At 42.2% G+C, this 15,152-nt stretch overlaps 1 protein-coding gene across 9 annotated transcripts in view; it reads right to left on the reverse strand.

Annotated features, from left to right (window-relative positions):
• The window catches only part of lrba (LPS-responsive vesicle trafficking, beach and anchor containing), a 179,920-nt gene that overhangs the window by 99,576 nt on the left and 65,192 nt on the right, over positions 1–15,152 (reverse strand). For all 9 annotated transcript variants that reach the window (XM_079338037.1, XM_079338044.1, XM_079338043.1 and 6 more), the window contains exons 31-35: positions 13,736–13,820; positions 13,433–13,566; positions 12,280–12,341; positions 1,999–2,063; positions 147–255 (exon numbers count right to left, since the gene is read on the reverse strand). In XM_079338037.1, coding sequence (XP_079194163.1) covers positions 147–255; positions 1,999–2,063; positions 12,280–12,341; positions 13,433–13,566; positions 13,736–13,820 — 455 coding nt within the window. The remainder of the gene's footprint in view (positions 1–146; positions 256–1,998; positions 2,064–12,279; positions 12,342–13,432; positions 13,567–13,735; positions 13,821–15,152) is intronic.

Consider the following 15,152-nt stretch of genomic DNA (forward strand, 5'->3'; position numbering starts at 1 on the left):
AATGGACTCAAAACTTGATACAGCTAACACTTAAAATCAACATACTTTGTATAGATGTAGATAATTTACATATCTATGGATAGTTTGATTAACTTTAAGTCGAAGATATTGTGTTTTAAGATTTCCCTTAAGTTTTAGCCTCTTACCTCAAACTCTGCGTGTTTGTGGATGTCTTCAGCTCTCTGTCTGCTGAGGATAAATTCGGCTTCATTTGCGACACGAACCAGGTGGTCCTTCATGGTATGACTCAGCAGCCTGCGGGGAGAGGGCAAATGGACATCGGCCCACTGGAAGCTGCATACATGTATTTACAATCCCAATACTTTCTTTATAAACCTATATGGATTTCAATGTTCTACAGTCCTAGAGGGTAAATGTCAGACAGATGCTGAGAAACATCATAAAATCCTGAGCTTCGGAGTATCCGAAACATCTGTTCAACACTGCAATATCTGGAAACCTAGAGAAGGAACAGCCATGTAATATCCATAAAATGCTGAACAAGAGCTGTGTAAAATAAGCAGAAAATCTAATTTGGAGAACAAAACTAAACCAGATAGATCTTCTAAAGGGGGCGCAGTTGCTAATTGATTTGTTAATGATATGCATCTGACAAGGAGGAGGATCTGTGCTCATGTTGCTACATATGTAGTCTTCCTCCTTCTGCTTATCAGTGATAATGAAACGTGTGTGTGTGCGTGTGCGGGTTGAAGGAACCCCTCTACAGCCCTAAAGGTCAGGACTGTGCAAAGTGGAACAATAACAGAGTAGAGGCTGGAAAGGAGGGACGGGGGCATGCTGGGCCTGACTGTTTGAAAGGCGGGGGAGATGACTGTAACCTGAGCCTGCTGTTTCAGCACGGGGCAGCAGGGGAGCGGAGGTGCCGGGGCCTCTGCAGCCTCCATGGTCCTGTCGAGGCCCCGCTATCAATAACTGAGTCACTGCAAAACAGAGTCGATGTACTTTAAGATGTCTTCTTATTCTGTTAATGTGTAAGAAGGACATAAAACACCACTCGTCAGTTGATTACTTTAAGTTTTCTTCAAAGATCATCAAGTATAATTTGAGACCTTTTAAAAGACGAGCAGGGATTAAAGGCAGAGTATTATATTCTATTACATCTGTTTTTTATTTATTTCCTGTTCATATAATTAATTAAAATAATTTGACTTGGCATCTGACTCCTTTAGATTATCAGAAAAAAGCTTAGTGGGTTGCAGTATTATTTAGTCTGAATATAATCAAATGAAAAAAATGACACGGTGGCTTTAGAATTTTACAAGTACCCTAAAACTTCTTTTCATAGCCCAGGCTTCTTTTTTTTTCAGCCTATAAAATGACTTGGATGTCTGGTGTGAAGCACTTTGAATTGCCTTGTAGTTGAAACATGCCTTGCCTTATACAGATGTCCTAGTTCTTTTTTCTTTTGTGCTGTGCTGATGTTTCTCCTTATTTTTGATCCATTAACTATTTCAACACTAAATGCATCAGGACCTTTAATTAAGACTTGCCTTTAGTGGTCAAAACGTTTTGTTTTTTTACAGTACTTCGGATATAATAATGTCGTAAATGTTGACTTCTTGAGGCTAATATGTGAATACAAACAAAACCAAAAGTCTGCATTTACTGACAGACGCACAGTGAGAAATTAACAGTGATCTTCCGAGTGTCACGGAGGAGCCGGCGATCAGAGGCCCCGTCACCTTCTACCTAACCTCTCCTTCTCCCAAATCCCTCTGGGATGAGCAGGTATTGAATGGAGCCTGGAACTAAAGCATCTTTCGACCTCACTCTCCCAAGCTGCTCTTCACCCTGCAGAAACATTGATTGTTTTCCAGAGTTCGGAATAACTATCCCATCACAGGCGCTTTGAGGATCTGAGGGGCCCGAGGGGGCTTTGATGTGATCCAGGAATGGTGAAATTGAAAAAGTGGCAAATGAGGAAAACTGTTTGGTTGTGCTGCTGCAGAGACAGAGTGCACAGTCAGAGTTACCTACCTGCCTTCGTTGACCAACTCGATAAATGCGAGACCTGCATTTTTCTGGATGGAGTTCTGCCATTCCTGCCAACATACACAAAAAAAGACCATGACTGCATTGAAATGAACCTTATTACAGAAAGTCATTCTATCCACACGACATTGATTCTCACAGCACATAAAATATAAAAATGAGAAAGTTTGAAAGCAAAGTATTACACTAAGTTGGTTCCTCACCACCTAAAAAGTAAAATACTGCGGAAACAGACTATGGCATCTTGTCGCACAGGTTGAAGGTTCGACTCCCCAGTCTTGAAGCTAATTGGTGCAATTTACTTCTCTCTCTTAAGCGGTCTCATTAATTTAGGGCAAAAAAAAAGCTCTACTGCAGGAAAGATTTAATGAGACAAGAGCCGACTCATTTTTACAGGTTGTTTTTGTAGAAAGCATGGTTGTTCTATCATTTATTTATTACTCTGTTTTCTTCAAATAATCATGAACATCTTCATAGTCTTAAAAATCCTAGAAAAAATCCATCTACTGACTGCTTTGTTTAACACAGGCTTCAGTCGGTGGACTTGTGGATAGGAGGGAGAGTTGTGTCGTGAGTGCATTTATCACATGTAAACACACAAATTTCCTCCTCTTTGACTTGCGTTATGGTTCAAGGTGTCAGTCTAAACAAGCCTGCCGCAGCCGTGCGCGACTTTAAATCCTCAACTTGGAGGGGGACAACGAGAGAAGGGAAACTCGACGGTCATCATCTCTCATGTTCTGTTCAATATTTCAACACCTTCCACGCAACCGTCAAAAGAATAATAAAGCAACAAGGTCATGAGGCCTGTCTGAACTGAGCAGCACTCCCCCCCCCCCCCGACTCCCCTTCTTCCTCTCAGGGGAGATGGAAAAATATGCAAGAAAAACCTCAAGCTAGAGGCCTAAACTTCAAAACGACTCTTTAAAGTGGAAAGATAAGCGACAGTTTGAAGAACCATGCCATGTTTCAGTCTGCTTCTATCTCATTTTCATACATTTGTCATTTCTGTAATGTGCAGACAACAACGAAGCGACAAAAGTGCCCAAACAGATTAAGTTTTAATGAGTGACAAATGGTATGTGAGCTGCAAAAATCAGACAAAAAAAAGTATAAGAATGTGTAAGTGCATCCAAGCAGAAACTTTTTTTTTTAAACTTGGCTGTCATCACGTCTTGAGCTGATAGAGGAAACTTTGTGTTTACGTAAGGGACCGGGCCTTTCAGTAAACCTCGAGCTCCCACAGGGACGAGGATACCAGCGCCACAAGCAGGAAGGAAAAAGCTCATTTTACCAGAGCTTCTTATAGACATCCACACATATTTGTGCATATATGATGACATTTAAAACCCATGCAGCTCACCTCACTTCACAGCACAAGTAGAAAAAAAACCCATCAGAACCAATCACAACTAAACCGAACAGAAACTACATTGGCCTGCATACGATCACTCTGTAACCAACTCCACGTCACACAGACAACAAGCTAACACTTAACCTCAATTCAAAACTGCTTTTTGTTCTATGGAACCAGATTGGCATTGACCGTGTTTACAGTATATTCCAAATAAAGAGGGCACAGAGGGAATAAAAGTCTGGGCTTGGAGTTGGTTCTTGCAGCGGGTTTGGCTTTAAAGGAAGTGTGTGCGAGCAGCCTTGGGGGCCCTCGAGTTTTACTGAGACTGTAGTTGAAGGACATTATCCATGAGTGTTAGCCTGTGGCCGTGGGGATATTCCAGCCCGGTTAGACCGTGCGAGCTGGATTTCAAATAAACACGACAGGAAGAGAGGCCGTAAATAGAGCCGGGCTCTCTGGAGAACCAGAAAAGCAGTGACATTAAATTTCCTTTATGGGGTTTCTTTAAAAAAACTTTCTTCTGAGATTCTTCAAACTGTAAACATGAAAGCTTCCCCAGCAGTAATAAAAAAAATAAAAAATAAAAAAAAAGATTATCGCCTAACTGCAGCTTCGGCTTTAGTTCTAAATTAGGTTTGACGAACGGGCGTATATCGCCATTGGCATTTCCTGGACGCAGACAAAGGTGATAGCAAGACTAATGGTGTCATTATGGGCTAAGAAATGGCTCCTCTAGTTGAATTAAAAAAAGCAATGACCCTGATCTGAGGGACATCTTGCAGTGACAAAAAGGAAACAGGGACAGGTCAGTGATAGAATATTGGATTTTGGCTGCCCTGGTCAGCGGTGTCACAGCTTTTATGACCGCAAACAGGGGCCATGACCACAGCGCTCCTGATGAGAAGATACCAGCAGCCATTTGTGACCTCGGACCTTTAACCCGACCTCCTGAACAGATGAGAGGACAGAAAGGGAGGGCTGGAGATGTAGCCAATGTTTTATAAAGCTTTAAGCTGAAGTGTTTCTATTTCCCTATGAATGAAAGTTGGAGTTTATTCATGGTCATGCTCAATCCTCGGGTTAATACGACAGCTCTGTTTTGGTCTGGGCTCAATGACGATGGCATTGAGTTTAAACACACACACGCCATGCACTTCCGTCATTACAGCTGATTATCCATAATCAACATCTAAATATACCACTACCAATGGTGAGAAAACACAGACCTCCCGAGCCAAATCGCCCTTTCAAACATCAGGCTCGCCACAACACAAGGAAAACATTTTCCAACACCGGAGAGAGAAATGTCTCGACTCTCTCGAAATAATAAATAAGTCACTTGTGCTTTTCTGTGGCATCACTCATAATCACAAGTATTTGTTGATCTGACCGGCTGTGGGAATACGACTTCAGATGAGAAGAACAAGGCATTAATCCTCGTGTCATATGTGGCAGAGCAGCAGGAGCTAAGTCAAAGAGAGGGGAGAGCTACTGATTGTTTTGGTTTGGAATCCCAACAAAAAAAAAAAAATGCCAACAGTGACGTGAGGAGTTTGATAAAACGGCAAAGACAAAGAATACGACTGCAGAGAGGCCGGAATGAACTATATACAGTCGTATCTGTTTGTGTCAGTGACCGCTGCCATGTTAAGGTTTCTGTGACAAATGGGATATCAATAACAGGTGGAGCATATGGAGATGTTTTGGAATTAAGCCTTTGTGTATTTACGACCCCAAAAAAAAGGACAGACAAGGAAAAACATGTCGAGCTTGTGTGACACACATTTTAACAAGCGGTAATCTCATATCAACAACAACTAAGTGTGGAGCCCGTTTTGTGAAGATGAGTTAGAAAGACATGTGTTCTTCACTGTGGTTTGTCGGACTGATTACTGTAAGAGTAGATGCTGCTGTGTTGTGTGTGTGTGTGTGTGTGTGTGTGTGTGTGTGTGTGTGTGTGTGTGTGTGTGTGTGTGTGTGTGTGTGTGTGTGTGTGTGTGTTTAAATAACACCGGTGTGTCACCTCCCCACAGTCCCCTCCACATGTGTGCGTTCACATCGAATCTGCTTAAAGGAAAACAGACACTCATATTGGTGTTTGCGTGATCAAATTCACAACTGAGGGAATATTTACTGATGTCCAAATATTTACACAGCGAGTCTCCAGCAGCTTCATGGACTCACACTTTCATGGCTACTCTTTAACTGAGGGGAAAATCGGGACCTAAACACCCCCCCCCCCCCCCCCCCGAACACCGAACAGACAAAGAAAAATACATGTTGGAACACTGGAGGAGGGCATGAACGGTATGTTTAAGAAGTGGAGAAAACATTTAATGAGACACTTTTCTGAGGAGTTCATCTTTCACACATCAGACAGTTTTGGTTTTTCAGTTGGTTTTAAATGATATAGGAGCACAAGAAGCTGTTTGAGTTCCAGAAAGAACAGATGTTCAGCCCGGAAAATAAAATGAAGTCATCTCCCTGTTCAATAATATTTCCATGATAAGACTCTTTCTTGGTTAAATTAATGAATCATTACGAAAGACTTTTCAGTGCAACCTTATAATCCCTGATATAAAAGGAGTCTCACATGCTTCTACCGGTTCCAACAAACGGTCACATTTGTTTTGGTCTGTTAGTGGGAGCAGAATGGGTGTGTCTGTGTCTTCACAGAAACCTCTGTTAAAATGTAAAGACATCATTGTCTCAGATGACAGATTGAGTGTCAGATCTTGAGTAACATAATTGTTAAATGTGATTTTATATCTATATATATCTATATATATCTATATATATATATATATATATATATATATATACACACTGATGTCCCGTCAAGCCCACATGCTTTAGACTATTGCCATAAATCTGCACTCCAACCTGAATGTGTCAGCTCAAGGAAGCTAACCTCATCAGCGACACGATCAGAAAATCCAAAGTAGGATGTCAAATTGAAAGCACGTCTCTTTACAGATGTATTTTCTGATTGTGCCTCCGGATAATCAGGGATGACAAGATTGAAATTTCCTGGATCTGGATGCATTAGAGTGAATTTTTCCAGCCCATCCAAACGAAGAAGTCAGGTCGTGATTTTATCAGCGGAACAGCTGAGTGAGGATAGTAGGAGGAGAAACCACACGAGAATACATTCCAAGGTCTTATAGCGTGGGATAGTCAGGTTCGTAAAAAATATTAAACTAACAATGCCTATCAGGATGACACTATAGGGAACATTTATTGAAGAAATGATTTTGTTTTGCATAAATATCCAAATATAAGAGGGCTTCTCACAGTACAACGTGTCAATAACTAAACTGAAATCCACCGACTCTTTACTTCTTTTTGGAATCTTGTGTCTGATTCTCTGCTCACAGCGAGGCTTCACTTCCTGTCAGACAATCCTCCCTAAGAAACACAACACACCCTGCTGCCCTTCATCTCTGGCTGCATAGCTGGCAACGATAGGGAGCCTGCAGAATTAAGTGCCAGTTGGTGTTGCCGTGTTTTCTCTACGTCCCGCAGGAGAGTTACCTTTTTTTTTTCGAAGAATAAACAGCGTGATGTTATCCTCTGAACTACAGAGCGATGGCTGGGACACCGAGCCGCGTGGCACGGCTGTAAAAGGGCACTGGAGCAGAACGTGGGGTGAGGGCAAACAAGGGAGGGAGGGAAAACTAACACTTTGATTTGCACTGATCTTGAACCCCGCCTGCCTGTTTAACTGCACAGTGGGGTGTGGGTCCAGCTGTGAGCAAAATGATGGAGAAAGTATTCGTTTCCCCTGGTTTCATCGCATTCTTCGCCACTTCTCTCACCTCTCTGAAGCGCCACAAGTGGTTCATACAACAAGGTCTGCTCATGATCCATCAAAGCCTACGTTACAGGGGAGAGGAAGAAATATGTCCACTGACAGATAGAAAGGCTGTAAAGCAAATGAAAATCTATTACAGCAACTTCTCTTTTAAAACACATAGCAGACAGACAGCTTGTTAATATACTTCATCCTGTCAGGGATTTCTTTCTTTAGTTATTAAAGGTCTAAAAATGAATTCAAATCAAGGAAGTTTATTGGCATAACAGAAACATGTTGGGAGGGGAAAATGAAAATGGGTACCTGTAGTCGAGTCCTAATTATCCTCAAACCAACAAGCAATAATAATAACAATAAAGAAAAAGTGTCTTGTGATATTTGTCATAATATCACAAGAATAAAATCATTAAAATATTTGAAAATTTCGTAACTTAAATTTTGTCACAAAATCAAAACTTATTCTAAGAATATCAAACAGCCCTCTTTGGAATAGATTCAGTTTCCTGCAGAGTTCAGATACTGACAGCGTTGTGTTTTATGTGCATAAAGATTGAATATTCAGTTAGTAACAAACGCTAACCATACTAAAATTGGGATCTTTATTCTCAGGGTATTACAACTTTTATACCTACATATGACTTTTCCTCATAAAGTTCAAACTTTGTTCTCTTATGTTTTTCTTTTTTTTTTTCTAGAAAATTATGACTCATTCATGTAACAAATTAAAATCACAAACTAACTCTGTGCCAAATTGTTCAAATGCTTTCAGTTTTCATGGCTGCTAAGGTTCAAACTTGTTCCCTCGTGTCTCAGATTTTGCTATTGATTGTGTTCAGCACGACGACCGTGCACTCACGACTTGTCCCCTGACTGCAGGGGTTTAAACTTCAATGCCTCTGCCACTTTTCCTCCTAACCTGGAGGTCAGAGGGTCAAGGGTCAGGAGGAGCCAAGTGTTTGGGGAAGTCAATGTCTTTGTCCCCCGCTGGCTGGGAGTGAGAGTTGTCCATCTGTTAAACAGGTTAACTCTGGGGAGACTGGCTGAGAAACATATGATAATATGCGGTCAGAGGATTAGCGAGTTAACACTGATGTCATCGGAGTATTATTAAGATATCATCAGGCTCAGTACGCCAGCTACCCAAGTTTAATAAACCACCATGTGATCTAAAATAATTTAACACTAATATTTAACAGTGAATGTCTTAGTGACTGATTCAATGTTCCCTTCTTTCATTCAGCAGTGAAGCTAGTTATATTGATTCAGGTTTTGTCTTCAAAGTCTGGGTATCCTCCAAATCCACTGAGGCTGGATGATATGTTTGATCATTGCAAAACCTTAATACCATAACAATACATATCAATATACCATGCACCCAACGCTTATTAGCATTAGCAACACCATTTTTGCAGGTTGTTGGTCATGACTTAATGTTTTGGACAAATTAACACTATAACATGGTAGTGAACTGACAGGGATACATTTTCTGTAACAAGTTTAGTATATATCTAAATTAATAGATGAGATATTTCCTTGAAAGATGAGGTATTAGAAAAAATGTCAGAATCACACCAGGTAGGATTCCTCCTCTGGGGATCATGAATGTTGAGAATATTTTTACTCCATACCAACAGTCTGACAATGCCAGATTTTTGGAAGGAAAGAAGTAATGTCTCTTTCTCAGAGAGGTTCCCCATATTGTGTCAATAAAAATGGAAGCGAGGTATCCTGGTAGTAAAGCTGCAAATGCTATAAACAAAAACCCAGTTCATCATTATTCAACCTGTTTTTTATGATTGTTCAGAGACAGATAAAACTATACATGGACGTAGACATACATGAACTAAGGTATTTGCATTTCTATGCACAATTTGAGGTCGGGGAAAATAGTGATTTGATTTGAGTTAATGGGCTGCTTGACAGGTCAAGAGTAGAAGAAATAGGCATTTGCTTTGTGTGTAAAATAAGTGTGTTTATGCAGAAAAGAAGTCTGTTCTATCTGGGATTGACCATCATGAAACCAATGCCCCTCCACCCCACCCCTCTCTCTCTCTCTCTCATCCTTCCTTCCAGTCCAGGTACAGGAAGCATTTCTGATAAATGGCAGTACGATGGATGGGCTGACAGAGGGGCCGGACAATAATGGCTGATCTACAGGACACAAATGCAGCTACTGAGGAGATTTATGGGCCTCTGCTCATCGTAGACTGTCCAGTAACCGATGAGATGATTTCTCAAAGCGCTGGACAGACGGCAGCGAGCGCAAAAAAGGAAAGAGCTCTTCCTCTAGTCCCAGCGCATTATTTATTAATCTGATGTTTGGGTGGAAGATAGTTGAAGAAGTGCACCCAGGAAACGGCACTTTCCATGTAAACGAGACAAAGATGGGTGAAAACAAGTGTTGCAGGTTGAGAGGGAACATGTCAAAGTGTATAACGGAGCATAGTAAGAGGAGAGTGGTTCTTTAGATGAGGGACCCTCAGTGAACATGCCTTAATGACTGCAAAACTAAACACTATTTATAGAAGCTTTTTAGAGGAGAGGGAAGAAGCTAAAGTTGTCAAGGAAGCGCATTATAGCAAAAGAAAAGCCCAATGCTACCTTTTGCTTGTGTCACTGCCCATAACATTGAAGACTGTTATCTAATAATATAACATAAAACAGTATGAATATGTTACTTAGAAAATCCCTACAATAAAATTATTTAAACAACTCTCCTTATATATATTTTGCTTTGTCCTACATTATTATTTTCTACTGCAAAACAATCTACGTAGCTCAGCTTGTGCTGATTGACTGTTAATACCAACATACAAAGTCTTAAACACAGTAAATAATGCAGGTGCTGATACAGGAGTTGTCAGCTCCATGTACTTTTCGAAGCAGACTCAGTTGGAGCTACAGTATATGATGATCATTAATCCTCATTTTGTATATTCAGCAGTCTGTGAGGATCAATACGAGAGGGGAGAACAAGCCGTCTCGCCACCCCAACAGTTAATGTCTGATCAAAATGGTCCTTTAATTAGGAGCGCTGTTGTAGTTGTTTGGAAACGTGGCACTATCAAACAGCGGTTTACAATCCCCTCCTCAATGCCAAGCTGATGTGGTCGCCGATGCAACTTTCAGAGGATCCCTGATTAAAAACTGCTCTGCGGTCCCTCGCCTCCTGACCCTTCACCCCAGCTCCACTCCATCTCCAAGCTGGGGGAAATTAATTAAAATTTCACAAGAGATGGTATCGCATCCCATTTTAGATGAAGGTGCAGGGCTGCTGGTGGTGGTGAAGGGGGGGGGGGGGAGAGAAAAATCAATCAAAATCATCTTCATCCGCTCCTACAGCTGGTTAGCTTAAATGCAGGAAAGGAGCTACAAGATGGCCACAAAGGTTCTTCCTGTGAGAGTATTGAGAGCTTCCTGTGCTCGAGGGCCCAACGAAGTCTGCTAAATAACGTCATCAATCACAGCGCTGGCTCACTCTCACTGCCCCACAAGGAGAACAAACACACAAATAATTATACATTGTAATTTAGCCCAGAGGAAATCTGTTCCTGTCCCCCCCCCCACCATTTTTCTCCCCAGTGGAAAGCAGCGTATCCCCCCCCACCACCCAACCCCTTTCCTTTCTCCCTTTACACAACAATAAAATTACATTTGCATTAGCAGTGAGAGAATTTGGTTGGATGATTTATTGAAGCAATCAACACTATGCTAGCCAATCCTTGGTTCGTACACTGAGAGCGTGTGTGTGTGTGTGTGTGTGTGTGTGTGTGTGTGTGTGTGTGTGTGTGTGTGTGTGTGTGTGTGTGTGTGTGTGTGTGTGTGTGTGTGTGTGTGTGAGACTGAGATTGGGTGGGGTGTCTCGGAGCCCAGAGAAAGGAAGAAATAGCTCGGGCTGGGTACCAAAGAGGGACTTGAGGTATGAGCCATGCAGCAGAGCAATCACCAAGATTCTGCCTTTGATTAGATTAGCATTAAACAACACCCTGACAGATATGACAAATAGGTGCATTAGAGCCTGTCAGTCTTCTCTCTCTCTCTCTGCTGTTCTATCTAGCTCACACTCCTGCTACTCCTTCGTCTCTGGACATTAAAGGGCTCACGTTCGCCTCCCTGTGTCCCTCTGGCACAAATCTATGCGTGGCTCATGACATCCAAACAGATGTGTAATCTGGCTGTGTTACCTTTTTAGAGTAGAAGCAAAGTGAATAATGGGAAGCAAACTGGATAGGGGTTAAAAAGGAGGAGACAGTGTGGGGGGGGGATAAGATGACGGGTGCTTTTTCTTTAGAAAATAAAGCTGATAAAAAAGCCAAGCAGTGGCGAGGGAGGCGTCATTAATCAGATGTGTTTTTCTATTATTGGAGATCTTTGTTTCCGCGAGGTGTTTTAAATGGTAACAAATAAGTCCAGAGGGGAGTTATTATCTGTTGTCCTTGTCTCAGGACGTGTGTGTATTTTTGGTTTGCTACACCATGAAAACAAGTGCTTTAGAATAAACAAACTAATACACACACGCGTTCACATTTAGGCATAGATGAAAAGCACCGTCTGTACGATATTCTAGTTGACAGACAGTAATTTAATAGGCTTCAGTAGCTTTGTGTGTCTTAATGTTAATCAGCCATCCTGGAGTGATCTATTGACATCCCCGATCATTGATCTGCCCACGCCTGCTTATGATCCCTGAATTAGTATTCATGAATCCAGTCGCAGCTAAATAAACTTGGCAACAGAACACCCGCAAGATAACAGAGACCGGAGAGATAATCAATGCAAAGCACCATCAAATCTACATTATCCCTCCTCATCAGTTTGGCCAGGCCACAAGGGCCAAAGGTGACGTGGACAGGTCGGCCACCCTTGACCCTCAAACCAATATTTGTGGCCAGAGAAGCCTTTTCTCCGCGTTCTTTGCCCTCACTCAGGATTGTTGTGAATGTGGAAAAGGCCGGCGAGGTAGTGTGGAGGGGAAGATAAGGCGTTGGATGGCTCACTGTCCACTCTGGGCTGTGGATTTACTGCACTCAAGGTGAGTCTGATAAATCAGAGCAGGAGAACGGGGGGGAGAAAAAGATATAGATGCCAGACTTGCCTGTGAACACAGAAGCATGACGAGCTCCACCACTGAGCTGCTGGACTTCATACACACCAGGCCTGGAGGGAAAAGGGAAAAAAAGAAATTCTAGCTTATATTCGATACGAATAAAAACAATGAAATAATATCAATACTTTATTAAATACCTGGGGAACAACGTTTAAAATCTGAGGCTAAAAATGGGGTTATATTTTGTTTCCTTACCAAAAATTGCAGGAGAACTCCCACACACATTAAATTGAACACACACGTTGGCTAGATTTCAAAACATTGCAAACATACTTGTGTAATTAAGACGATGCTGAAACTTTTGCTTGCAGCAGATGTGGGTTCAAATATGGCTGAAGATGTGTAATCGTTTGTAAAGCTGTGGTACTCTTCGGTACTATTGATCATTTGACAGATATTGTAAAGTTTTATAACATCTGGCATCAAAAAGTACTACAGTGCAGAGCATGATTTTTTCTACTTCCACAGTACGTGTGGATATAAGCATGAGCTAAAACACACTGAAATCCACAGAGATGACCTAACCCTGAGCCATCTGCATGGCACAGATAGTATTGATGGCCCTAATGAGCCGACATGATGTTACTGTAAACTAATACATATTTGGGCCTTGTATTACAGGCCCGACTTGGCCAGCATATGTCCCATTGATCCCTCATGGCGAGCCCTGGGCTTTTAGAGGGCAGGGGGCCACTAAAGTGTCCAGAGTGTGCTGCACAGACGGGAACATGGCAAAGTGGCCTTTGGTCTTTTACCGTTGCTCTTCATGTGACACATGCACCATCACACATTCATGCAAGAGGACACACACACACACCTCCCCCTCCCTTCTCTTCAGGCCCCCATGCAGCTATCAATCAACTTTCCATTTTGTTTGGTGGCAGCAGACATCCCAAACACTGCTATTAGTGGCCTGGCCTCTGACCCGGACCCCTAGAAACCTTCACCACGACTCGCAGCTCCTGGCTCAACGCACACTCATCACACTATTAGATTAACAACAGCATGAAGATGATATTGCATTTTTATTAGGGGGAACAATGAAGTAGATGCACCATTCTTGAGGGTCTGCGACGATTCAGCGAATAAGTGTGTATTTTAAAAAAAAACAAAAAAAAACTGGATCTTCATTGGATCTTACTTGTGCCCTCAATAAGGAGCTCTTGTCCGTGGCTGCCAAGGAGAGTCCGAGACAGAAAGGGGGCAAAGTCCACAAAGATCTCCCTCAGTAGAGGAGCAGCCTTCTCCAGAGCGTGCTCCAGACGCTCTGAGATGCTGGAGATGAAACGAAACAACAAAAACACAAAACAGTGAGTGCACCCTGAAATACATCAAGAAATATCAACACTGGTTGTTTTTACGTTATGGGAATAAAAAGCTGATTCTGTTTGCTTAGGTGTATGCATGTGTGTGTTAGAGAGAGGGAGAAAAGAAGATGAATCACCTCATATTGGGGGCTGTGTTCTGGGTCACAGGGGAGAGCGGGGGGACAGATGGCAGGCTAGCGCTGGCTGGAACCTGGCCGCCTGCTGCAGGGAGAAACCAAAGAACTCTGTTATTAGTCTGGATGTTGGATGGGGATAAGACGCTACACACACACACGAACACACACGGACACACGCACACGCACAGACAGCAATACATTATACGAGCAGGGTAGCACCATAAACCTGTGTGGAAACATGCCTCTTAAGAAATAATACAATGGTCTTCATACAAATGTATAGAACGGGGGGAATTTATGGTCAAACAGGGCAAGTGGGGGTATAATTTTATGGTTAGATAGTGGTATGATGTGGTTGCTGCACAATACGTCTTCCTTATCAATTTACAATTCAGAGGTTTTCAAGATGGAAACCTTTAAATTTTGCACTGAAAGTCTGGTAATGTTTCAGCTGCTGTCATACTTAAATAATGAGATCATTCTTTTAAAGTTCAGCCATAAATCAAAGACTTGCATAGCATTAAATATTGAGTTTGAATTGGTTTTAAACCTGTATGAATGTTAAATTCTAAAAAAAAAAGAGACAACTATTTTTACGAACTGTTTTCACGCTTTAAGTCATTACATTCCATTTTACCCCTCTGGGTTGTTTTTTGTGACCGTTTCATTATACGACTAAAAAGTGCTTTACGACTTCATTCGAGAGACAAGGTACAAAGTCTGTGTTTGATTGATCTGGCAGTAAATTCACTTCCCTGTGGCTCATAAATAAGCTAATGCCCAGCTGAATATGGAGGAGGGGATTCCTCTGGTGTTTCAGTGGGGCTTGTTTTTCCAGCCGGGACAGTCTCCGAGCAGGGATAACTCTTTAGGAATGACAGACAGTGCAATGTGGGCTGGAATGTGTGTGTGTGTGTGTGTGTGTATATATATATGTGTGTGTGTGCATACGTGTGTGCGTGCGTGTGTAAGGTGTTAAGCAGCGCCATGTGGGCCTGGTGAGAGTCTCCCTCTCGAGCTGAAGTAGCTCCTTCAAACAAAGAGGAGTAAATGAACGTCTCCATTAGTCCTCCCACTGCCCCACTAAAAACACACGCGCGCTCACAAAGCCTATTTACACAACTCCGCTAACTGACACGCAGCACCATTTGTTAACAGCTTTAACAGAACACACACACACACACACACACACACACACACACACACACACACACACACACACACACACACACACACACACACACACACACACACACACACACACACACACACACACACACACACACACACACACACACACACACACACACACACACACACACACACACACACACACACACACACACACACACACACACACCTCAAACGACATCCTCATTTCACTCCCTCCTCTCTTAAACTCACATACTGCACACTC

Source organism: Symphodus melops (assembly GCF_947650265.1).
Source record: "Symphodus melops genome assembly, chromosome: 2".
NCBI lineage: Eukaryota > Metazoa > Chordata > Actinopteri > Labriformes > Labridae > Symphodus > Symphodus melops.